This window comes from Nomascus leucogenys, chromosome 17 (assembly GCF_006542625.1).
Source record: "Nomascus leucogenys isolate Asia chromosome 17, Asia_NLE_v1, whole genome shotgun sequence".
Lineage (NCBI taxonomy): Eukaryota > Metazoa > Chordata > Mammalia > Primates > Hylobatidae > Nomascus > Nomascus leucogenys.
The window spans coordinates 70260939-70288239 of record NC_044397.1 but is presented as its reverse complement, the minus strand read 5'-3'; the positions used below and the strand labels follow the sequence as shown (position 1 = coordinate 70288239).

General features: G+C 36.7%; 1 protein-coding gene across 1 annotated transcript in view; it reads right to left on the bottom strand.

Annotated features, from left to right (window-relative positions):
• Positions 1-577: 577 nt before the first annotated feature.
• LOC100606199 (dpy-19 like C-mannosyltransferase 1) overlaps positions 578-27301 on the bottom strand; it is a 108533-nt gene continuing 81809 nt past the window's right edge. Inside the window, exons 13-22 of the mRNA XM_030795781.1 lie at positions 26970-27050; positions 22096-22197; positions 19921-19992; positions 17962-18011; positions 14905-14929; positions 14052-14171; positions 12446-12620; positions 11571-11670; positions 9972-10097; positions 578-3417 (exon numbers count right to left, since the gene is read on the bottom strand). Coding sequence (XP_030651641.1) covers positions 3261-3417; positions 9972-10097; positions 11571-11670; positions 12446-12620; positions 14052-14171; positions 14905-14929; positions 17962-18011; positions 19921-19992; positions 22096-22197; positions 26970-27050 — 1008 coding nt within the window. The 3' untranslated portion in view covers positions 578-3260. The remainder of the gene's footprint in view (positions 3418-9971; positions 10098-11570; positions 11671-12445; positions 12621-14051; positions 14172-14904; positions 14930-17961; positions 18012-19920; positions 19993-22095; positions 22198-26969; positions 27051-27301) is intronic.

Here is a 27301-nt window from a genome sequence, read left to right as displayed (position 1 = left end):
TGGAGTCACATAGTGCCCCCGAAAGTAGGAATGCCCTCCAATCCTTTTCCATGCAGGTGAGATCCCAAAGTCGGGCAAAATAAGGGGCAAGGAGAGGCAGGGTAAAGGGAGAAATCAATAAAGGAGTCTGTTTTTCTTTAAAAAAAAAAAAAAATCCTTTGCACAGACTGTGAATGATAAAACCTTCTGGCTTGAGGAAATTGATTCTGGCAGAAATCTTGGTTCAGCTTGATTCTTTTGGTTCCCATAGGCATCTTTGGGTGACAATAAAAGCTCTGTGTCTGGAGCAAACATAGAGTCACAACAATTATTTGCAAAGTGAACGTCTAGTCATCTGGAAACAGAAATAAATAAATTCAGCATGAGTATCGAAAGCAAAAGTCAAGGGGCATAAAGACACTTAATTAGAAACACCTATATGCCCTCCTGTGTGTAAGCATACCCAGACAAGTCCTGGGCTCTTTATCTGTCACTGGAATATGGTGCTTTCTTGCCTGGGTGTGTGTTCGGCTGATGACACCATACCATTTCACAATCAAGGTGGAAATGAAAATAACAATCAAGAAAAACACTTCCCTCATTTCTCATGATTTTTTTTATTTAACATATATAGTACATGTAAACAACTGGCATAAAATTCATAAAAATACAATACTCCTATGCAGTATCACTTTATTCCTGACACAAACTTTCATTTTCTCATTAATATCACTGGCCTATTTTAACACTATTTTTTTTTTGCCAAGCATTTTTAGAGGCTTATCTTTTTAAAGAAATACGGCCCCAACTTTGTTTTTGAAAATGTCATAGCAATAGCTATTTTGATTGCCTCTTTGCCCATCCTTACTTTCCTCACACTAAAGCAAAAATATTTTTAAATGCTAAAAATATGCAAAACACTGAGCTTTAATACTGTTTTGTCATGCCTATGGAACCTGCTATCACTCTGCATTGCCGTCAAAGGTGCGGATGCTCCACAATGCTGGTGCTGTGAGCAGGGACCTTCAGGTCTCTGCTCCGAACTGGCTCCCCTAATATATAGCCATATTTTGCTGGGGGTTACATTCATAAACACTGCTACAAAAGGATCCTTCTGGAAAAAGCTAATTTATACTACTTTTAATGGTTCCCAGCAAATGAAGCAGTTATAATAGTATTTTTAATGCTTTTTTCCTATACAGAATTTAGACTTATTACATGTGAACTTATTTGGAAGGAAATTACTGGGGGTGAGAAAAATACAAAATAAATGTAAAACTATAATTTTTAAAAATGGTAACTGCTGGATGTACACAATCAGCCACACTCAGGTGAGAAACAATCACAGATAAGCAGAACGCACCTCCCTCTCCCTGTCCATGTCGACTCCCATCCTCAGCCTCAAGTGTCGACTGCCCATTTTCCTGGACTGTTGTGCATCATCGCTCAAATGTTGCTTTTAATCCACAAATCATGGGCTGCTTCCCATTTTCTAAAACTAGCAAAAGCCTAAGAAATAAAAACAGTCAACCAGCAAATGAGAAACAGTGGCCACAAATCTGAAGAACACTGCCAGAGTCCCTCTCCTGGGCCGCCTCCAGGGAAGGAGCATCCCTGGGAGCTTCAGCTCTGGGCGCTGGGGCAGGGCTTGGGGGCGGTGCTTCTCTGAGGGCACACTCCTCAGCCTTTGCAGCTGACTCATGTCACCAAGCTGCTGCTTCCCCGGGACCAGGCCTGCCCTTGGGCTCTGGTAAGAAGGTAGAAAGGGAACAGAGGCTTCCAGGAGTGGGCACCAGAAACCATGCCTGAGGACTGAGGTCTCAAGGACAATCCACAATGAGGTTAATCTGCCCGTGGTTAAGAAAGAGAAGCAGTATAATTAAATGTGTAGTCAGTCAGCCATAGTCACGGTTTGCTTAGAATTTAAAACCCTAAAACCTTTTCTCAGAGCTATGAGGTTTCATCGTTTTGAAGAATCTCATTTCACACAAACTAACTTCTAAGAAACAAAAATTCATACAAGGAATTCAAAGAAGGTGTAGAAATTTTTCAAAACAAAAATAAATAGGAAGAAAAAAACTAAAGAGGAGGACAAAATATACTCATTTCTTATACTGAAATGATGGTTTTTAGAACCAAAATTATAACATAAGGCTTAAGGCTTTGTCTTATTAAAGACAGGCAATCTTAAAAGTAAAATATAAAAACTCCATTTATCATTATTCTTTACGTTTTTGACAGCAAAATTAGTCATGTTTTATTGTATCTTAATAGTAAAAGAAAAATTACCATGTACTACAGTTTACTGTTCCACTATAAATGATGTCTACTCAAATATACATTAGTTTCTAGATGCACTATATTTGGGGTTGTTCAAAATAGTTTTTCTTAAAACTATGATTAAACATGAAAAAATTTTAAAGTGGTTTAAAGGTATTAAAATATAAACATTTGAATAATGCTAAAAAATGACAAAAATACACTTACCATTAATTTTTTTAAAACCAAGAATAAGTACTTGATAAGCAACTAAATGAGTAAACAGTACTTATTTGACAGAAAATGTGGGGAAGAGGAGAAGAGAGAGATCAAGAGAGAGAGGAAGAGAGAGAGAAAGAGACATCATAATGCCACATGGCTGGAAGTTAAGGGAATTTCCTAACCACAAGGTCCAAGAGTTTGGATTAATAATGGGCAGGAAAAGCTTCATTAACAAGAGAACAGAGAACAAAAAGAGCACAAGGAAGTAAAACAGACAGACAGTTCTACATAGCAAACACTCCATGTCTGCCCCATCTACTGTAACTCAAGCTGATGACAGGGGCTGACATGACCGAAGAACTTACAATCATCACTGAAATGTCCAAAAGACAAGAGCAAGAGGCAGAAAAAAGAAGCAAGGGGCATTAATAGTTCTTACACTATAAAATCAGCCCCTACATTGTCAGAATTGTCCTGTATTTTCATGTCATCCTTGTCACAACCCATTGTGTTTTCTTTATACAGGTAGCTTTGCTCACTTTAGCACAAATATTGAAATCAAGTCCAAGCATATACTCATTTGCATAGCAAATTTTAAAGGGGGCATGAAATAGTAACCAATTGATAAAGGTGTAAGTCATTTTTATAATTAGAATGACATTCAAATTGACCAAATAAAACGTTTTCTATTTGAAAACAGTTACCTATAAAAGTTTTGGGGATATGAACAACACCTAACTTAGCAAAACATTAAAACCATTACTGATGTAGTTCTCCGTAGGCAGCGGTTCATGTAGCAGTCATTCTTTTACAACTTCCAGGACTTTGTAAACACTGTTCTGGAATACAGTGGTGAAGTGAGGTTTGGAATCCTTCACCAAGAGGTTACATAAGGGAGTTTTCCCAGCATTGACAGGATCTTCTACATCCCAAATTTCAGGCATACTGCAACCAGGCCTAGAAAAATGAATGTACATGTTAAAAATCAATGTGCATTATATAACTGCAGAGAAAGCAGAGCACTCCTTATATTCCTGACCTCATTTCCTTTTTTCCACTTAAATTACTTTAGTTTTTAAACAATCCTGTTATATAGCTATTTATGTTTTTATAAGCTGCTGTGACTCACCTTAGGACAAGGTCAATGCAGCAAAGGTGATTATAAGGAAAGAAACAGACCTGCAGATACATATATGCAGGTGTTGGGGAAAGAGACACCTCAGTTAAACTCTGCCTCAGCTACTTATCAAGAATGTGGTTCTGGGCAGGTAGCTTCCCTTGGTCTTAGTTTTCACATTTGTAAAATGGGGAAATAAACACCCATGACAATAAACACTCTCTCTCTCCCTCTCTCTCTTGATCTCTCTCTTCTCAGAGGAGAGAGAGACACATTTTCTGTCAAATAAGTACTGTTTACTCATTTAGTTGCTTATCAAGTACTTATTCTTGGTTTTAAAAAAATTAATGGTAAGTGTATTTTTCTCATTTTTTAGCATTATTCAAATGTTTATATTTTAATACCTTTAAACCACTTTAAAATTTTTTCATGTTTAATCATAGCTTTAAGAAAAACTATTTTGAACATTTTGACAGGATTAATGAGAGATCAGGTATCTAGCACCATTCACACAGAAAAACGTATGACATTGATTTAAAAAATTATAATGAACAAATATGCTTAGTTCACAGGGAAGCTGCATTAATTGTATAGATGCTCCTCAACTTACAATGGGGTATATTCCAATAAACCCATCATAAGTTGAAAATGCATTTAATACACTTAATCTACCCAACATCACGGCTTAGCCTAGCCTACCTTAAACATGCTACGAATACTTATATTAGCTTACAGTTGGACAAAATCATCTAATGCAAATGCTATTTTACAACAAAACATTGAATATCTCATGTAATTTATTGAATGCTGTACTGACACTGAAAAACAGAATGGTTGTATGGGTATTTGAAGTATACTTTCTACTGAATGCATATGGCTTTAACACTGTCATAAAGTCAAAAAATCAGTAGGTCAAAACATCTTAAATTGGACAGTTGATATTCTAGAATGAATCAATTTAAAGAAATTCTGGTAGTGTTGAGCATACATCTTAAACACATAAATCTCAAAAGCAATATATCTTTATAAAGAATAGAATAAGTAAAATTGGCATCATATGACATTTGCCTAAATAAGTCCTTCAAAATAACAGTACCATTTATTTTAAATCAAGAACAGTTTTATAGATATAACTGTTGGATGCTGCTATCTACCTTTTGAGGAATTTTAAAAAACAGAAAAACATATGGGAAAATTATAGAGAATTGACAACTGCTCATGTTTTGTCATAATTGCTTCCCTTTTTATTTTTAAATAAGAGAAAAAAAAATTCCCAAGTCCCTCTTATGTTTAGTAGCAGTCTCTCCCTCACTCTCCTCCATGAGGCAAACACTGTAGCAGGGATGTACATCATTTTCCCTTTTTAAATAACATCTTTAATTTATAAGTAATCAGTCATTATAAAAGTATCAAAATATAGACCTACATACATTTTAAGAAATGAAAGTCACCATCATCTCCAATAGCATTTCTCAGAGGTGACTTCTATAAACAATCCAGCATATATCCTGCTGGAACCTTTTTTAAAAAAAATTATTTCAATAGCTTTTGGGAAACAGGCGGTTTTTGGTTACATGGATAAGTTCTTCAGTGGCAGTTACTGAGATTTTGGTGCACCCATAACCAGAGCAGTGTAAAGTGTACCCAATGTGTAGTCTTTTATCCCTCACCCCACTCCTCGCTTCCCCTGAGTCCCCACAGTCCATATCATTCTTATGCTTCACATCCTGGTAGCTTAGTTCCCACTTATAAGTGAGAACACACAGTATTTGCTATCTGCTGGATCTTTTCTTATCCAATGTCAGACACACATATAGACACGGATATCATTATATACATAGACGCTGCGATGGTTAGTATTGAGTGTCAACTTGATTGGATTGACGGATCAAAGTATTGTTTCTGGGTGTGTCTGTGAGGGTGTTGTCAAGGGAGATTAACGTTTGAGTCAGTGGACTGGGAGAGGTCGACCCACCCTCAATCTGTGTGGGTACCATCTAATCAGCTGCCAGCATGACTAGAATAAAAGCAGGCAAAAGAATGTGGAAGGACTAGACTGGCTGAGTCTTCTGGCCTCCATCTTTCTCCTGTGCTGGATGTTTCCTGCCCTTGAACATCAGACTCCAAGTTCTTCAGTTTTTGGACTCTTGGGTCTACGTCAGTGGTTTGCCAGGGGGCCTTGGGCCTTCAGCCACAGATTGAAGGCTGCACTGTCAGCTTCCCTACTTTTGAGGTTTTGGGACTCAGACTGGCTTCCTCGTTCCTCAGCTTGCAGATGGCCTATTGTGGGGCCTCACCTTGTGATCATGTGAGTCAGTATTCCTTAATAAACTCCCTTTCATATATACAACTATCCTTTTTTTTTTTTTTTTTTGAGATGGAGTCTCCCTCTGTCACCCAGGCTGGAGTGCAGTGGCGTGATCTCGGCTCACTGCAAGCTCCGCCTCCCAGGTTCACGCCATTCTCCTGCCTCTGCCTCCTGAGTAGCTGGGATTACAGGTGCCCATCACCACACCCAGCTAATTTTTTGTATTTTTAGTAGAGATAAGGTTTCACCATGTTAGCCAAGATGGTCTCAATCTCCTGACCTCGTGATCTGCCCACCTCAGCCTCCCAAAGTGCTGGGATTACAGGCGTAAGCCACTGCGCCCGGCCACATCTATCCTATTAGTTCTGTCCCTCTGGAAAACCCTGACGGGGTTTTCAACCCTTGAGTTGTTTTTACAAAAATGGAATTATTCTGGGACTCTATACTGAATAATAAAATGTGGCACCATTTTTCCATCTCAGTGCATAAAGATCTACTCTATTGTTTCTAAAAGCTGCTAGTTCTCATATGTATTATTTAACCAATTCTTTACAGACAGATACTTTGTTTCCCATTTTGCCATTATAAAGCAATGCAGCTACAAGCAGTCTTGTGCAGAGCTCCCTTCTGCAAACTAAACCTCTAGAGCAGCAGTCCCCAATCTTTTTGGCACCAGGGACTGGTTTCGTGCAAGACAATTTTTCCATGGACTGGAGGGTGGGGGCGATGGTTTTCGGATGAAATTGTTTCACCTCAGATCATCAGGCATTAGATTCTCATAAGGAGCATGTACCCTAGATCCCTCGCATGTGCAGTTCACAATAGGGTTCATACTCCTATGAGAATCTAATGCTGCCACTGATCTGTCAGGAGCCAGAGCTCAGGCTGTAATGCTTGTTCACCCTCTGCTCACTTCCTGCTGTGAGGCTGGGTTCCTAACAGGCCACAGACCAGTACTGGTCCATGGCCAGGGGCTTGGAGACCCCTGCTCTAGAAGCAACATTATCACTCTGCCAAAGGACTGCACAATTTTTTTCTTACCTTCCCTTCATCGAACTATCCCCTAGAAATGTTTTGCCAATAAGTGTTCCCATGAAGAGGGTTCAAGTGCACACTTTTTGCACATCCTTGCTGACACTGGTTTCTACTGACATGGAACACCTATGATCATATGGCTGGGCATGGGTTTTCTACCTTTTAATTTTCTCATACACGTCAAGGCTGAACTGTTACAACACTGAGGGCCCATGGTGGCAGACAGTGAGACACACAGAAAGTAGAGAATGACCCATAGTTTTTCTGAGTTCAACAGCTTTTAGGAAAAAGAGGGCAAACAGCTGTCTTGGAGAGCTCTGTTTGCCTTGTGCAACACTATTTAGTCCTCATCTGAGTTTCCCAAGGTTTCCCCAGGCCAGCCATCTGCAAATAGCATTAGTGAAAATCTGAATAATTTCCTTCTAAATACATGTATTCCATGTCAACTGTATTATTGGAGTAAAGAAAGCAGAGAACTGTAGTTAATTAAAAACTAATCTACAACTTGCATGCAAATAGATTTGAGTGTTTATATTTAAACACAGTGTCAAATATTTAAGGAATAATCAAGCCATACAATTAAGCCACTTGTAAATGAGATCATTTAAACATAGTGTTCACCAATTGCCAGGCACAGATTAAGCACTAGATAAATATTAGTCCCTCTTCCTCTTCCTCTCCTATCTGAGTTCCCCATCTGCTTCCCCCATTCCAACATACTTTCACATCCCAGCAATCTACAGCGGTTTCAGGCTGATCATAACTGAAATGGAGAGTGAAGGCCAAGGAAATAAGAAGGTCCCAAACCTGGCAGAAAGCTTTGTCAAGAAACCTCCTACTCTAAATGTAAACACTAGATAAATATTAGTCATTCTTCACTTTCCTCTCCTATCTGAACTCCCCATTTGCTTCCCTGTTGGGACAGAAAGCACAGCTTTTGTTTTGTGTCAAGGTTGAAGCAGAGTGGACCTGTCCAAGGTTTCCTGACAGTGTGTCATCGGCCTGGCTTAGATCTTGTACTAGATGGAGAGTGTTGTTTTAATGAGTGGGGAAAACAGATGAGAGAGTCATTTTAGAAGCTTCCTCCCACTCAACTCCTGCTGTGACAGACACAATAAATGGCAAGTCAAGGTCCAGATGGGGAAATCCAGCACACCCTCTTCTGCACCCCAATTCTCAGTCTGAGTGCTCATAAGTGACCTGAAGTCAGTTTAATGTCTGCTGATTTTGTTTAGTGTGCAAAGTTTATTGCCATATTTCCTAAATTTGCCTTCATATCCTTTCTTGTGTGGGTAAAACAGTGCTCTGCCTACCCAAACATGACACTGTTAAAGCTATGCAAATCCAGGGAGCTCTCCCAACACTCTATAGCACAAAGCCTCTGCAACTTTCACATATTCAAACTGTATGTAGGGGTCTAGGAAAAAAAGGAACTCTCGAATTAAGGCTCATTGTGAGCTTGGAGAAAAAAGGTTATGAGAATTATTTTTATGTTCCAGTAACTTACAGTTGTTTCAAGAGAGTGAAGCCCACAGAAATAAAGAAGATCCTCATTCTGGTAGAAAGCTATGCTAAGAACTGAGTTCTTCCTATTGCAAATGTCAGCCTACCAGTCATTTCATATAATTTCCTGATAAGATCATCATGAGATGCTTAGAACTTTTCTGTCCTAAATTTATATAACAATGTGAAAGGTGAGTATATGAATTTCATATATATATCCACAAATGCTTAAAACATTTTCTGAATTATTACAAAATAACATTTTCTATAAATCCTAACTGAATTCAAACCACATGGCACACATTCATAGGAAAATCATTCTACAATCAACAATTATTTTAGTTTCCTTGTGAGCAAAGCTGTAGATACTATGTCACAGAACTATTTTTCACTCACCACTCAATATTTAACAATGTTGTCTTAATACCGTATGTGTCACTGAAATATATGGTGGGCAAGTATGATCAAGCCACAAATATAGCAATCTCTTGAACACTTTTGGTTAGTTACAGAGTAGTAAGAATTTAAAAAATATTATTATTCCATAAAATAGTGTTTATTTCTGATAAAATTGTTCCTGTATTGTGTTCTTCATGAAGTGAATGTTTTGGTGCTTTTAAAGCAAGCTACTGTCACGTGCTGTCCAGTCACTTATGTGCCACATTTCTAGATAGCTTTAGATTCACATCTGCTTTGAAGATCTTACTGTCACTTGGAGCTATACTCAGCTTAGTAAACAACTCTGTGGAAATAGAAACTTTATAAACCCAAGAGAATGTGGGTCACAGTAGAGTTATTTTCCCATTCAAATAAGACATGAAACACTAGGAAATAAAAGCTTCATTCTGAGTTGATGCTGACAGGGTATCCCATCCATTGACAGGACATGGTGTAGCACAGAGACCCGGTAAGGATAATGCGGCCCCTGGTGCTCAGCTGCCTGACTTCACCAAAAGAGACTCCCCATTACTTGGTTTCAGACCCTGGAAGTCTTTTGAAAGAAAATACATCCAACTTTAAATAAAAGTTTCTTTTAAAACATCAAAAGCAAATATGAACAATTTGGGAGATTATCAACTAGTGCCAATAAAATCTCTTTAAGGTAGTATACACATAGAAATCATTATTTAAAAAAAAGATATTTATAAAGACTAGAAAACAAAGTCTCCAAATCATTATCTAAAAAGTTTTTTCAGGCCAGGCGTGGTGGCTCACACCGGTAGTCCCAGCACTTCGGGAGGCCAAGGCAGGAGTAGCACTTGAGGCCAGGAGTTTGAGACCAGCCTGGCCAACATGCAAAACCCCATCTCCACTAAAAATACAAAAATTAAGCGGAGGCGGCAGTGAGCCCAGATCATGCCACTGCTCTCCAGCCTGGGCCACAGAGTGAGAGCCTGTTTAAAGAAAAAAAAAAAAAAAAGGGAAAAAGTTTTTCCATGTATATTTTATGTTACATACACACCCCCGCCACCAGCAAAGCATGTGCCATGTGCTTGAATTAACCTTCGTGTCTTACGATTATAAAATGTTAACTGTGTTGATACTCACTTGGATCTTCTTACACACCATGACTCTTCTAGAATGTAATAGTTCACTTTTAACTTTATCAGTTCTCGCTTCACTTCTTCGGCTGCTTTCCGACTATACATTGAGTATACTATTTTCGTTCTGGCTCTTTAAAGAAAAATAATTGGGCATAAAATTTTCAAGACTAAAACGATACAATAACACATTTGGAAGAAAGCACTGAATTAGACTAGAAGACGATGAAGAATAATCCAGTCAGGAGGAAATTCCCCATGGAAGTTCCCGCTAAGGGGCATCAGTGAGGTCAAAAGCAGAAGGCAGAGGGAGGACAAGTCGTGGGAGAAGAGGGTGACCTTTAATACACCCCTACATTTCCAAACTTGGTCTCTTTGTGTTTGTTCACTTATTTATTTGTCTTAAATTCTTCACTACTCTATCACATGTAAGAGTAAGGTACCCTGTGTGTGAACAGGGATGAACTACAACAAACACAACTATAGGACTACTCTGAAGCTGCAACGGTCCCAAATTTGATATCAACAATAATTCACATTAAATGGTTCTTCGTTTTATTTCTAGATTTAAGAAAAACTAAACTTATTTGACAAAATTGGTCTGGAAATTAGCTTGATGAGATTGATTTTTTACTGAAAAAGCTTATTTGTGAATGTACATGCCATTGTTATGCAAAAGAAGATGCTAATAAGATTCACCTAATCACTTAGAAAATGAATAGCTTCACCTGCCTTAGAAACTGCATAAAAAATTAAATTAAAAAAAAATTTAGACAACATGTCTCTAAATTATTTTTTAAAGTCTCAAAAAAATCTAAAAAAACATAAAACGGCTGGGCACGGTGGCTCACGCTTGTAATCCCAGCACTTTGGGAGGCCGAGGCGGGCGGATCATGAGGTCAGGAGATCAAGACCACGGTGAAACCCCGTCTCTACTAAAAATACAAAAAACTAGCCGGGCGTGGTGGCGGGCGCCTGTAGTCCCAGCTACTAGGAGAGGCTGAGGCAGGAGAATGGCGTGAACCCGGGAGGCGGAAGTTGCAGTGAGCTGAGATTGCGCCACTGCACTCCAGCCTGGGCGACAGAACGAGACTCTGTCTCAAAAAAAAAAAAAAAAAAAAAAAAAAAAAAAAAAAAAAAAAAACATAAAACACCCAAGATCATTCTAACAGGCTATACTGGTGAAAACCAGAATAAACTCCTCTTTGAATGGGATTCTATTTCAAATGACTTCTCCAAACTCAAGAAAAATCACCTATGAGAAAACTTAATAAACACTCTAAGCTAAACTCTTCAGGGAGTTACAGGATGAAAAGGACTTGGACATTTTAGAGCCCTGTTAACCTGTGGGAAAGTGCGATAGTATGACTTCTTTTTTCTGCCTGGTAGAGAAGACAGTCCCCAAAGTTGTCGCTTTCCTGCCCTGTGAAGCCTTAACGGATTTGTTTAGAGCTTAGCAGTCTTATTTCAGCTTTCTGCTCCCTGACTCGATAAGCCTCAGTTCATCATATCCTTTTGGAACATTCCTCATTACTTTGCCAGTGTCCTCCACTCACTGTCTGTTTGCATGGGAGGTTTGTTTGATGATGCGAGACTGTGCACTGACCTCAAGCCTGCGTCTTCATAATGTGGATGATTCACAATGGGTCGAAGCGCAGAGAGCTTAACACTTGCCATCGTGGGCATGGCACCTGCAAACACTGCATCTGGAAAGGAAGAGGAAGGTCTCAGGAAGACACTCACTGAGGGTGAGAAGGGGTCTCCTTCAAGTTTAAATCAATTATTTCACAGGTAACAGAGCAGAGGTCCAGCAGGTTCATGACTTCAAGATTCAATGGCAGAACTAGAATGAAGTCAGATGACTGATAAAGTAGCAGTTGGCAGCCAGGCCTGGGTAAACTATTTTCCTTGGAAAATAGAGCTTCATCATCTCATCATTAAAGATTTCTTTCTTTAAAGAAAAATCTTAGAAATCTTTCCTGAATCTAAAAAAGAAGTATCAAATGGACTAGGAAAGCTTTATAGTAACAAGGAGTTCTGGAAGATGATTTAGTATTCAATCATTTGATACTCAGATGACAACAAAGTCTCCCTTTCCACACACATGAATAAAATGTCACATTCCATGAGTCTATTTCAAGAAGGAATGTGAAGGACTAATATTAAAAATACATTAAGAAAATAAGCACAGTAAAAATTATTTTAAATATGGCATTTATGACTGCGAATAAATTTTGAAAAAATTAAAATCTATAAAAAATGGCAGAATAAATTACTAGGAACATATGTATAATGTTTCCCCTGTAAACCATTTAAACAGGATTGATACCTCCTTTGTTTTAGATATTCTAAAAGCAACATTGCTTAGAAAGAGTGAGATCAGTGGAAACAACTAGGGTTTAAAAGTTTGCAGTGGTATATAAAATTGTGGGAAAAACAGTTAAATAATATGACTTTTTTTTTTTTTTTTTTTTTTTTTACCTGGTTTAGTACTATATTTGATCCATTCTATAAGTTCTTCTTGCGGCAAATTGCTGAACTCCCCTACAATATTCCACTGGGTTTGCAGATTTGCTGAACCTTGTATTGACATTGCTGCTAATATAGCAAAAACAACAGCACCAGGATGTACTTTGCAAAAGAGCCATCCAAATAGCTGAAACCAAATTAAGAATACATTGGTAATTGTTAGTATAAAGTAGTATGCATCTGTTATGCAAAACTTCTTCCCAGAGAAGAATGTGGCCTCTGCTAGAGTCCCAAATAAAGGATTAATTATCCTGAAGAAAAAGCCCCAAAATAATAATCTTTGGGATCAAAAGAATTCTACCATCAGCCTCATATAAGTGGAACACAATGTAGGAAGCTCTTTTCTCAACCTGCTTTCTCTACTCCCAGATTCAAGTAAAGGCACAACCAATTTACAAGGCCCAGTGCAAAACAAAAATGTGGGGTCTCTTGTTAAAAAATTATTAAGACGTTCAAAACAGCAGCAGCAAACATTCAACCAAGTTCAGGGTCCTTCTGAATGCGAGGTCCTGTGTGACCAGCAGGAACCCCACACTTGCAAAACCTGCCCTGGGTGACACTTTCTATTAGGCTGGTGCAAAAGTAATTGCAGGTTTTGCTATTTTTAATGACAAAATCCACAATTACTTTTGCACCAACCTATATCATCAGTCATGCTGTGGGATAAGACTCAAGATTAAAGGCTTCCAACCAGCCTCCTTTCCTGTGCCTGCCTGAAGGGGTCAGAAAGGTGGAAAGTAGTGCCTTTCTAACATAATACAACATTCTGATTGGGAACCTCAAGGCTGGCCAATTTTTTCCACATGCAAATAGTCCACACTCCACAACAACACTTTGTTCTCTTGATCTTTCTCTACGTGTCTACAGAGCTAGATTTCAAGTTTCTTGAGGGCTTATAAACACTGGCTTTTGACTTTTCTGTCCACTACTCTCTCCTCCATCCCTAGAGTGCACAGTGTAGGTGCTTAGTGACTATCTGCTACGTTTAAGGGAGGTGCTGCTGTTGTACCTAGGCTGGTTGACTGATGGAAAGGTGACACTAGGGAGAAGCATAAATCTGTGAATACAGAACAAGGAGGCAGTTATCCAGGAAAAATAAGCAGCAAACCGCCAAGGAAGGCTTAAACTAAATTTTAAAAAGCACAAGTCAAGAATGTGCACACAAATGTGAACCAACTGAAAAAAAAAAGTTAAGTTTGATACTAAAAAAAGAATACATAATTTTGAAATTGTTAGAATTCTTTGTGATATGAATGTCAAAACAAAAAAAGTTATTATTTGTACAATTAAGCTCTGCTTTCTATCAGCACCTGCAGTAATCACTCATGAACTCAGTCTGTACTAAATCGGTATTTGTTGTACACCAACAACTATTTTAAATCTTTAGAAAGATAGAAAATGATCAGCTTTGGCCCTTACCCTTTAAGAAAGATAAGTACAAAACCATGAAGAGCTTTAACTATAATCACTTAAAAGACTTTGTAATTCATTATTTTAGGGCCACTAATAATAAAGACTAAAATTATCATAGTAGCTATACTCCAACATAACATATTACCTGTCTTGAGCAGATCAGTGATGCCATAACACACATGTGTGGTGTCAAGAAGAGTTTTAGTCTCATAATTAAAATACCAAGGGCCGTATATGCTAACAATTGCAATGCATGGTAAACCAGCTGAAAGAAAGAAGAAAATGTTTTTTACTCCTACTGTTTGTGAAGTTTAAGAATACTAAGCTGGCAATATGCAGAAAGGGGTATGTTCTCCTTAGTAACAAAAAATACTACTACTTTGGTTCTGAAATTTCTAAAACAATTCTTAAAATTCACTTTCAAACTGTTCCATTTTAGTGGAAGGCTACAATTATAAAGTCATTAAGGCAAGTGTTTCTGTAATTCTCAGAGTCAAACCTGTGGTTAATAAAGCCCACATTTTTTAATCTACCTTGATGCTACCATCAGACCAAGAAAAGACAGTGGTAAAAGAAATGACTGCTGCCTCAAGATCTGAGGGCTCCACCTTGGAACTGCCCTCAAAACCAGACTGGACCACTAGGAGATGGGAGCAGTAACCAATCACATCTCTGAGGCCTCAAGCAAGATGAGCAGTGAGGAAAGTGATTTCCAATCATGCAATAGACACCTCACATGTATGTCTAAATGGGCTCCAGAAATCAACTGCCATTAGCGTAAAGATGATCAGAGCAGAACAAATGAGTTTCCTAGTTAATTTTAACAAATGAATGGTCAGTGAATATGCATGTAGCATTCTCATAAAAACACATAACAGGCTGTTTTCAAGATGATTGCTGACAATTGCCAACAAAGTTAGAAACTGGAACTAGAAAGGATAAGTCCAAATGCACGCAACTTTAAGATAAGTAAAATTATAATGATATTAAGTCTTTACCTCTCCATGATCAAACTGCTGTTTTCTGGAACAGAAAAAAATATATTGCTATCAATTCATTATTGAAGCACTTACTTCATATATTTGCATTTTCATCTTGCAAATAGGAATTTTACAACTTCTATAACATTCTCTCAGGACACACAGAGGCAAATCAAAATAACTGAAAGTCACATGCCAAAACTGGTGCTATACTCTTTTAAGAAAATTTATGAAGAATGATAATATTGTATTATATCCTATTTCACTACATGGGTATTTATTAGGACAACAAAGACACACTGTGGTGTCCCAGCTCCCTCACTGGTGATACCCCAGCAAAGCATGGAATGAAAAAAACCTTTGAGATTTTCACTAGGCAACCACGTAGAGATAACAAATAGGTGGTTATATGTGTAAATCTGAGTTCAAGGGAGAAGTCTGGGTCAGAGACAGAAACGTGTGAGTTGACAACACACACCTTCTCTTTCTTAAGCACTGGTATGTTCCCAAGACCTAGAGTAATACCTGGCACTTAGAGTTCAACATTTTTAATGAATGAACAAGTGTATCAATAAACTGTTAATCCAGGTAGCATATAATCTGAGAATCTAGCCTCAAAAAGACTGATATATTAGCAAACTCAGGACGCACAAGGGGCTAGTGAAGGAGATGAAACAGTTCTTTCTTTATTCTTCTTTCACACCAAGTAAAAACTATCAGTTACCATTTGTTGAGTACTCACAATGTTAATATGCTTAGTACATTCCATTAACTCTAATCCTACAACCATTCATTACCCCAATTTACAGCCAAGGAAAGGAATCACAGAGCTAGTAAGTGGCAGCCAGGACTATATTCTGCCTGACTTCAGAGCCAATATACTTTTTACTACATCATGCTGCCTCTATCCCACTTTACTTCCTGGGTCTTTGAGTAAAGAGAACATTGGCATTCATGTCTTTGATAGTTAAAATTTATGTCTTACTCTTCTCCTTTTTACACTGGCTTTGGTAGTTATGCAAAATAAAATGTCAACATGCCACTCCTCTTCCAAAAAAGAGCTCTGATCCTATTTGAACTGAAAACCCCATGAAGCTCAATGGTTTCCTATAATTATTTCTATAGGTGAGTTATTACTCTTGAAGGGACAGCTTTGTTTCTGTGAAAAGTTCCACTTTCCTCTTCCAGAGTTGCGTACTACAGCTGAAACTTTGTAGCTTCTTCCTGAGCTCTGCAAAAATAATTTCACCTCAAATGAAGAAAAATTTTGGCATTGTAAACCAGAACGTTCTTCTTTCCCTCTTAGCCCTCAACTCAAATGTTACAGGTATAAACATATACCTGTATATGTTACGGTAAATTGTTTCTAAATGAGAACAAGGATTTTCTCAGGAGTATGTGCAATAATTTACCATTATGTTGGCAGAGACTTGGAGGTAAGGGAATAATACAAGGGTGTGTACATTCAAATTATAAAAGAAAATATAGGGCCAGGCGCAGTGGCTCATGCCTATAATCCCAGCACTTTGGGAGGCTAAGGCAGGCAGATCACGAGGTCACGAGTTCAAGAGCAGCCTGGCCAATATGGTGAAACCCCCGTCTCTACTAAAAATACAGAAATTAGCTGGGCATGGTGGTGGTTGCCTGTAGTCTTAGCTATTCAGGAGCCTGAGGCAGACGAATCGCCTGAATCCAGGAGGCGGAGGTTGCAGTGAGCCGAGATCCTGCCACTGCACTCCTCCAGCCTGGGTGACAGAGCAAGTCTCTGTCTCAAAAAAAAGAAAAACTAAAAAAAAGAAAATATAGATACATACACATTCGACAATCCTTCTCCCCCCAAAATCCCACAAAAGAATAAAAGTAGAGTTAAAACTACCTTCACTCCATCCTCTAATCCCACACTCTTAATAATTACAGGATTTATCTTTCCAGATCACTTCTATGCACAAACACATAAAAACCTCTAAATTTTAAACAAAAGTATAATTATCCTATACACACACACATTGGCAATTTTTAAAATTCAATAATGTATACTGGACCTATTTCCATAACGATGGCCTAACATTCCACTCTATGATTGTATCGTAGTAGATATTTTGGATGTTTCCATTTCTCACATAACACACAATACTACAAAAGGCATTTCTCCCCATCATCTCTGTATTTCTGTGAGCATCTCTAGAGGGTACACTTGCACTGGTGGAACCTGCAGGGCTAAAGGACAGGCCCACTATATGTTTTACTGTGTATTGCCAAACTTCCCTCCCATCTACTACCTCCCACTCCTGCAAGCATGGGATATACTATTAATTTTTAGAAATATAAGAAGTGAAAGGGTCTTCACTTTAACCTAAATGTCTTTACCATAGGATCAAGACTACCTTCTCATGTTCATTAGTCATATGTAAATACTCACTCATTGAACTACTATTCTTTACTATCTTGCAGGCACTGTACATAAACTGTTGAACAAAAATGATCGCTCCCTTCAGGAGATACAGGTCACACATCAACATTTAAGTACAAAGAGTGACAAATGGTAAGAGAGTAAGATAAAGGGTGTGATGGTGGAAAATACCAAGCATGCTATAGGCCTCTCTAACTCTCAGGTTATAAACATACCCTCTTGGTTAATTCTGGGGTTTTAGCTTTTTTCTATACATAATTCTCTGCTTCACCTGAAATTTATTTTCTGTAAAAAGTGAGGTATGAATCCAGTTTTATATTTCCCTGCTCATTTCCCGAAAGGCAGTCCACTGGTCCTAAAACCACTCACATAATAATTTACTTTCCCTGCTGAACTGAAGTACAAAACTGTGTCCTTCGAGTGTAGATTATGTGCAGTGCTACTGTCAGACTGTACTGGATAACATCTGAGGGATGAATAAGTGATGTGCTGTGTTCTGCACAGATAGGAAATAAGAAGAAATGCCAGGAAGGGAAATGACCACAATAAAAACATCAATTATCAAATATTAGGTACACAACATGTGAGTATAAAATTAATACACTGTAAATATCTATTTAATAAATGAACAGAGGAGGTAATAAAATTCTTAATAGCATATTTACCTTACATGTGTCTGTTGTTTAGCTAAGACACCCCACATATCACTAATAATCTGTAAATAGATTTTGAAACACTTTAGAAAAGCTGTGTTGGGAAAAATGATATTTTAAATAAAGTATCTTCTAAACTGTAAAACTTTTAATGAAAATATAAGTATAGAGATAAGAGATAACTCAGAAAATAATAATCACAACAACATAATCTTATATTTGTGTAGTATCTGATCAAAGCTAATATTCAATAATCCTGTTGGGTAGATTGTATCATCCTCATTTTGTAAATGAGCAACAGGCTCATATGGATTAAATGATCGCCCTGTAGGTAGACAACTACTAAGAAGCACTGCAGTCTTGAAACCAGATCTTCTGGCTTCAAATTCACATTCAGTGCTGCTTCCACCATGCCAACGTTGTTGGCCACACCTCTTCTTAACAGTGCACACAGAAAACTGGAGAGTTGGCTCAGAGGTTGATAATCACAGCTAGAAGCATTCAAAACACAGTCACTGTGCTTTCACATTTAGCAATAACGAGGAGGTCATCTAATCTAAAATCCTATCTCCAGTACAAATATTCTCTACAACACTGCTGACAGGCTGTAATCCAGCCCTCAGAATCCACCAGCTGCTGCTTGAATCTGTAACACTCTCCTTATCAGTTGAGATCAGTTCTGGTCAAAACTCCTACCGCCTGGAATTGGCCATGATTCTAAGGAGCCAGAATGTGTGTAACCTTATTTTCAAGGCGCAGGCTTTTACCGTATTTCAAAGTAATTGTCCGCTTTCCATCTGAATCTTTTCTTCTTTAAACGAAACAACCTAGCTAATAGTTTTCATCATCTCTCACCACTCAGGTTGCTGTCTTTTGCATGTGTTCTGGATGGCCAGTGCTTAGTACTTTTTGAGTACCCACTAGGTTCAAATCCACATAAACTATATAAAAGTGCAAAGCACACACAAAGCCTAGAACACAGCAGGAACTGACTATTAACTGATTAGAGATGAAACGTGCGTCGGAGTGCACAGCTGAATACCAGACGTAGCCCAACGACAGGGGAAGGTGCAGAGCCCGAGTCTCACTCTTCCCTTGCTTTTAAGTGGACATGATGTGAGGCTCCTAACAACATCTTTGATCTTTCAGTTCTGTATGTTAAAATGGAGATAACATTTGTCTACCCCATAGGGCTGTCGAATAACCAATTTAAATACTCATGTGAAAATGTTCTATACAAAGCAGAGTACAAATATGTAATATGAACACTTGTTATAATACAGAATATTCTACAAATCAATGACATTGTGTTAACACAGGAATCACTGGCTGCAGACCAGGAAGCTTTTAAGGTCTGTCATCTCTTTTCCGTCACAGATTAACTCTGTTCATTCTCTTAAGACACATTTGGTTACAGAGTGCACAATTCTTGAAAGAAAGGGAATATCACACTTGCTTTGACCTTATTTATATCTGGGCTTTGAATTTTATTATCAAAGCCAACTTGGGGACCTAAACATTTTATCTAGTTCATCAACACATTGCAAATACTGTTTTTTCTTTCTGATTAATAATAAACACAATCCAGTAATTACTGCACACTGCACAAATCACTTAGAAAGGTATATTTTAAATATTTTAGGGAACTATTACATTAAAGGTAAAAGCCAGTGATAATTTACACAGGCAAGTTGTATCTGGGTCAATATGGTCTCTGATCATGCCTTCCAAAATACATGACTATCAAAACTTGAGCCATCCTTTTCCAATGTCTGTTTTATGCTAGCAGACAGAATATTTTGAAGCTATATAAATGTCTATCAAAAACTATCATTAAGAAAACATAGAATATGTTACATTAAACCCATACAAAATGTTGTATCAGATTAATGTGGCCAAGTATATGCAACTACTATGTAAAAACAAGAAAATATTCTATTATAAGAAAGAGCTCTTAAGTGATGGACATACCTTTCTAACAATAGCAATAAACACTACAAGAACAACTGGAAGCAATAATGTCTTTGTGTATCTCAGTGGAGTCTGAAATTCAAAGAGATGTTTTGTTAGAAGGAAATATTTTAACCAAACAAAATTTCATTTCAAATAATGAAATAGGTAAATTTCTGAAAGTAGAGAAATATGAACATTCACCAATCTACTCACTGACTTCCATCATAAAAAGGAAGGTGCATTTCCATAGAAATGAACTTCCCCAAAATGCTGAGTTGAAACACTAAAAATACAGTACCCAAACACCTGTAAGTGTGAAATGAGACTGAAGAGATTACTGTTCACTTCTTGCATGCTACTTATCTAACTAGAGAGACCAACTTAATATTCATCTAAGGTATGTAAAGCTCCTTAAATGGAATAAGCTTTTCCTGTATATTTTGTGGGGGATAAAAATAATATCCTTGAAACACACAAACACACACACACACACACACACACACACTTTCTCACACATAAACAAAATAATGATCTATGTTTGAGGGGAACAAAAGACTTTTACATTTTCTTTAGTAGCAGAAAAAAAAATAGAAATAAGTTTAATAACAAAGCCCTACACATTGTGAGCCTGTGCACCTCTCAATTACCTCTCCACCCAAAAAACCACTGTCAAAATTTTGCTCTTTTATACTTTTTTTAACTTTTATGTGTGTTAATTATGGATTAATAAGACTATATCATTTTGTTTACTCTGTTATATATCTTAAGCATCTTTCCATGTCATCATGATATCATATTAGGAAATACCATGTTAAATTTCCCCCTCTTCTCCACTGCATGGGTGTACCATAATTGGAACATATGTTCCCTGAACTGACACTACTCTGTCTCTACAGCACAGTCCCTGTGAGTTAAGATACTTACAGTGATGAGGAATGGTATGCTGGAAACAGCTTTGCTATTTTCTTCAAATTAGCTGAAGTCATGCTATGCCTCAATAATTTCTTTCATCACATAGCTTATGTTTAATACTCTCAGGTTGTAGCAGTATGTATGATGTTCTCAATAACGTTAAAAAACTTCTACCACATCCTAATTCTCTAACATTTGAAGGAGTCTTGAACCCCTACGAACATGCATTTCAATGTCTTGCAAGATGTGCTTCCTTTGTTTCAGCAGGTTTAACACTAAAACTCATATACCTTTGTCAGCCATTGTGTGTCAAAACCATTTGCCAGAACACAATAAATGAAGACTGACAGGCCACTGGAGTAAACAGTACCTCTGCAGAACACACTCAACTCCGAATGGCTGGTAGATAAAACTTTCCTGTGTGGTGCCCTGTCATCCACTGGTCTGGAACTCTGGATACTGGGCTAACACAGTGGGATCATGAGGGAAACTAACATGTCAATAGAGTATTGTTGGCCAGTTTCATATACACACACATACCACTCTGAAGGGGTGACACAGATGATGTAATTAATCAGTACCACATGGATGGTGTTAAAAATGCACATATATGCATGCTTGTTGAACTAAACCAGCTCATACAGTATTGCAAATTAATATTTTATTTAAATATTTACTTATTTAAAATATCAAAGTACTTTCCTATGTATTATCTCATTTTGTCTTCACAATATCTGTTTATGGCATGCTACTAGAAACTAGTAAACTATAACATGAGGAATGAGAGTTGCTTGTTCAAGAACATCAAGCAAAATTGCAGGCTTCTGTCTCACAATCCGCTAAACTACTCTCTGCTTTCCTTCTAAATCTCTGAATACAGTTTTAGAAAGAAAAATGCTGTTGGAATGAAAAGCTTGGACTTGATGTTTCAAAGCAAATATCTATTTAAATAACCACAAAATGAGTGGAAATGTAAGAGTTTGAGAGCTTGACTAAATTAATGCTATCACTGAAAAATGGCAACTTGAAATGCCTCTGTGTTGACTCACCTAGAAAACCACTGCTAGTCTGAATGTGTATTTCTAAATTATCAAAATGAGTAAAGGCCATATATCTCAGGGAGCTGCACTAAAGTAAATAGAAAAATCTTCCTCTAAGCTGCCAGATTTTCCTTTTCCTTCAAACTGAGATAACAGCACATAAAGAGTCTAAGAGGAGCACCCTTTATGAAAAATGTATGGGCCAAAACCTTAGGAAACAGAACTAGAAATCACATCTTACCTCTTTTTCCATAAAGTCAAACTCCGCTGCACAGGTATACAATAAAGTATCAAAATCCTTATAACTAAAGAATTTTGATGTTAATAAGTTGCCAATATGAGCCTGGTAAGAAATAAAGTTACCATTACATTAAGCCATACACTGCAATAATATATTTTAATTTCAATAGTATCTGAAAATAGTTTTCATTACATTATGGAGCCCACCGTTCCCACACCAAGCCTGCTTTTGTTAAAGAAGGAAATGCTATATCCTCCACCTTCACAGTTCCCTTCTTTTGCTGAATAGTGATAGCTCCAACGACACCCTACCTTCCACACTCATCAACATCCCAAAGGCTTTTTCCCTTGGGTTTTCCCAGCTTACTGTGCTAAACCTGGTGAAACAGGCTACACAGCATCTCCCTTGCTGGAGCCTACCAGCAGCTCTGGGCTTGGGAACACATACAGACTTCTTTTAATCATAAAAGCACAAAGGACTATGGGGTAAAGGAAAAGAAATACGAATTCTGAAAAGGAGATTGAAAAGAGTACTTGAGTGAAGTAGAAATGGGCAGGCATTGGAATAAAAGGTACTTTTTGACTGACAATCACCTCTCATATAATTATTCACATGTTATCAAGGATTCTCACTCACACTGCCACATTTACCTCCCACAAAAAGCCATGTGAGGAAGGTGGAATTATTTTCACTTTATAAATAGGAAAACTAGGGCACAAAGACATAAAACATTTGTCAAATGTTCAAGTTCATTATAGTCTAAAAAAGCAACCACCAAAGAAAAGAGGAGAAATTATATCTAGGACAAACCATGACTAAAATTCTGTATGATATCTACATGAAGCAGAAGGAACAGGATAAGAGTAGGAACTAGATGGTGGCAGGTATGTGATGAAGCATTTCAAAATACTGTGTCTTGTTGGGAGAAGAAATGTATGCTGATAAGTGTAAGAAATAAATAGGAAGAATATACAGCAACTAAAATAGCATAAGAAAACAAATCCCAAACAAAATGAAAGAAATAAGTCCTAGTATTATGACAATTAGCATATATGTAAAGAGCATACATTCACTAATTAAGGGACAGATGCTCAAATTGGACTTAAGGGAAAAAAATCTAATATTATATTGTCACCAAAAGAAATACTTAAAAGTATGCTGAAAGATTGAAAACAGAAGAATGGAAGAAGATATACCAGGTAAGTTTAAAACAAAGAAATCTGTTAGCAATTATAATGTCTCACAAAACTGAATTTAAGCAAAAAATATATGAAAAGACAATAAATATTATATGCTAGTAAAATTAACAAAAAAGCAAGATTATACATATTGCCAACATATCTGCAGTTAAAAATACAGATTCAAAGTACACAGAATAAGAACTGACAAAAACTAAAGGAAGAAATAGAAAAGTTGACAGTGTTCATTGAAAATGTTAAACACTGCCTCCCTGAATAAAAAAGCTGACAAAAGTTAACATAAAAGGTGAATACAATCAATTAGCTCACAGAGAATATAAACTTCACAAAGAGAATACACATTATCCTTGAACACAAGTGAAATATTTTTGAATATTCACATACCATGTAACAATAAATTCCAAATATATATATTTGATTATAAATGCAATAAAACTAGAAAATAACTAGAAATTGCTTTAAAAATTCTTGATTAGAAGTTAAATATCATAAAACTTAACCTTTAAAAAAATCACAAATAGACAATTTATAAGATACTTTAAAAAGTACTACATACTTATAAAGAAAATTTTAGCTTTAAAAGCATTGATAAGAAAATAAGAGAGGTAAAAACAACAGAGTTAAGTACTTCCCTTGGGCATCAGAAGAGAGGAAACAAAAAAGAAGTAAGAATAAGAATAAGGACAAAGAGAAACACAACAAAACCAAAGAGGACTAAAAAAAGGTGTAACTTCAAAAATATTAAAACAATAGACCTCTAGAGCAAGTCTAATGAAGGAAATAAATGATGCAAACAAAAAGCAAAATGAAAAAGGGAGAAATAACTATGGACTCAACATAATAAGAAGAGTAGGCTACACAATTTGCTAATAAATTGTAAAACCTAGGAAAAATGGATACATTTCTGGAAATCATAAAACACCAACACTGGCACAAAAAGAAATAGAAAACTTGAATAGAACAAAAAGTATTCAAATATCTGAAATAGAAATCAAGTATCTTCCCTCCCAAAAAGCCCTAGGCTGAGATGGTTAACGTTGATGAATTATTAAACTTTCAAAAAAAAAAACTTTCCCAAGTTGCCAGAAAGTAGGAAAAATAAAAAAAATTGACCACGAAAAAAAAAACTCACAACAGCTCTTAATAGGAGACCAATATTAATTCCAAATCCAAATAAGGAGAAGTCAACCAAAGAACAAAAAGATCACTTCCCAAATATGCATATACACAAAAATTCCAATAAGAATTTTAACTGACTAAATTTAAAAAGCATTATCCATCTGATGACATATATAAAATGGGCAAAATTCCTCTAAGGACATAAACTACCGAAGTTCACTCCAGATGAACTGGAGAGCTTCCTAATGAAATTGAATTTGTAGTAAAAAACCTACCCACAAAGAAAGCTCCAGGCCGTGAGGGCTTCACTGCCAAATTCTACCAAACACTTAAGGAAGAGATAATACCAATTCTACACAAAAATCTCTCTGAAAACAGGAGACAGAACACTTGCAAATAATTTTAGGAGATGACATTACCCTGAAACCAAAACCAGACAAAATCATTACAAGAAAACTACAACAAATATTCCTCATGAATAATAGATGAAAATCCTTAAAAGTATTAGCCAACCAAATCCAACAATATAGAAAAGAAATACTGCATTTGAGCAGGTGAGGTTTATCCCAGGATACAAACTAGATCAACACTCATACATCAAAAGATGTGTCAACTTCCAAATACGGCAGAGTGAAGAAATTGGTAACTCCCATTCTCCAAAACAACTTTAAAATTGGACAAAATTCTAAAAAAAAACACTCATATCGGGTTCTAGAGATTAACCAAAAGGAAGCAACAATGTGGGAAGCATTCATTCATAAAAAACTGAGAAACTCTGGGTAAAAACAGTGGCAGTCTGTGGCATTTTTACCTAGGTTGCTCCCATCCACCTCAGCACCACCCCCATTTCCCCCATACTGTTAGTCCAACAGTTCTTTTGAAGGGGGCAGGACGGAGTGTGGCTACTCATAAAAAGAATCTATACTACTGGAACAGGCTGACCTGATTTGGGGCGGACAGCTAAAAACCTACGCTCAGAGGCACTATCAGTAAAAGTAGAGAACTCAGTAGGAAATAAAAGGCTGGGTAGCCTTGCCACTATCTTCCTTTAACCAATGTCAAAATTAAGAATTTATGAGCCAATGCCCTTGATCAATGTTACGTATTTCTAAAAATACTAAAGTTACAACTAAGTTATTTCTAATTTGCAAATAACATAGTTTATAGCATCTTTTTTTTGGCCCTGCATAATTTTAGGCTATGACAGAAAATGACAATAATCGCTTTAACCTGAATTAATACCTTAACTGGTTCATGTTCCCCCAGTAAGTAAAACAGATTCTATAAACGCAGGACTAGGGTTATTTCACTTGTCTTCCTGCTCACGCTCTGCATACTGGCTGACTCACCCACCTTTCAGCTCTCATCCTCAGAGCTGACTTCCAGGATCCTTCCCTGATGCTCCTCCTTTGTATTCCTGCAGCACTCTGTACTTCATTTTTTATCATAGCCTTTATTACACTGTATTATAACTGCTAGGAATTGTTCCTATTTTCCAAATTTTCCACTAGACCATACCTTACTCAGTTTTGTATCTCTAGGATACTTTCCACTGCCAGGCACACAGGAGGTACTGAATGAATGAATGAATGAATACATTTTCAACTATAGTTTTATAGTTTTAAAAATCTTTCCACAGATTGTAGACCACCCATTTAATGGTCCATGTGTTTTCAATCTTTTAAGCAAAAATAACCCTTGTTCTTATGAAAACCTATATGAAAGAGATTAAGGTTAAACTGTCCTGGGTAAAAGAGAGGCTAGGAGATGGGGGAGTAGACAGCCCTCAGGCAAGAGTCCTGGGAAGTCCTAGGACTTCACATAACCCAGTTTCAAAACATAGCATTAATCTAGTACAGAAGGAAGAAAATCACCAATAAAAATACATTATAGGAAAAAAATAGTTCATTTTTTCCATGTTGGTTCTTCTGCTGCTTTTTAAAATTAGATCTTTGATAGCCTCCTGACTTAGGATGTGCTGATTAAAACACCAAAATAAAATAGGCAAAGCAATTATGGACAGAGATAATCTTTAAAATTATAAGACAGACTTCTCCATTTTATCTTCCCTTCTACCCTAATACCAAAAACAAACAAAAATCTTCTCTAAATAAGACTAACTTGGATTACATTATCTATAAAGGCTTATAAAAGCCTTTTACAAGTAATGACTTGAAAACCGGGGAGAAAAAAGAATGAGACTATAATACGATCTCCAGTTAAGGCTCTGAAGATGGTGTCTTTACCAGTTACAAAGAAGCTAGAGAAAAATGACTGTATAGAGCTTAAAATTCTATCTTTAATCTATTATCTAGAGTTTTCCTGCTTTAAAATTTTAGTGACATGGACCAATAAAATAAGAGATTGTTTTAAGAAACCAATTTTGGAGAAAGAAAATCTATATACAATTACATTTACTTTCTATTAAATAAAATAATAGGTGAACAGACTTCATCCTAGAATTTCATTTAATAGTGATACTTGACTAACTCAATTTATTCTTAGCCTATTCGATTCTTTTCAAGTCTTTCAAATTTAAGCAAAAAATGCACTTACATCATCTGCAATACCAAAAATTTTAGATGTCAAGTATTTAAGTATGACAGTTCCAAATAACCAAAAACATCCTTGAATAACCTAAAAAAAAAAGAAAACAAAAATAACTTGGATGCTTCATATTCCATAGACATAGGCTAGGAAGAAAAGAATAAATGCTTTAATCATACATGAAATACATATTGCTGTGTACAAGAGAAAATGCTAAAAAATGCATCTCAATTTAAAATCAAGCATGTTGCTCAAAAGCAAGGGGCAATAACTAAAAATAAAAATATAATCATACGATCTTATCAAAATTAATATATTTTTTATAGAAGATTTGCACAACC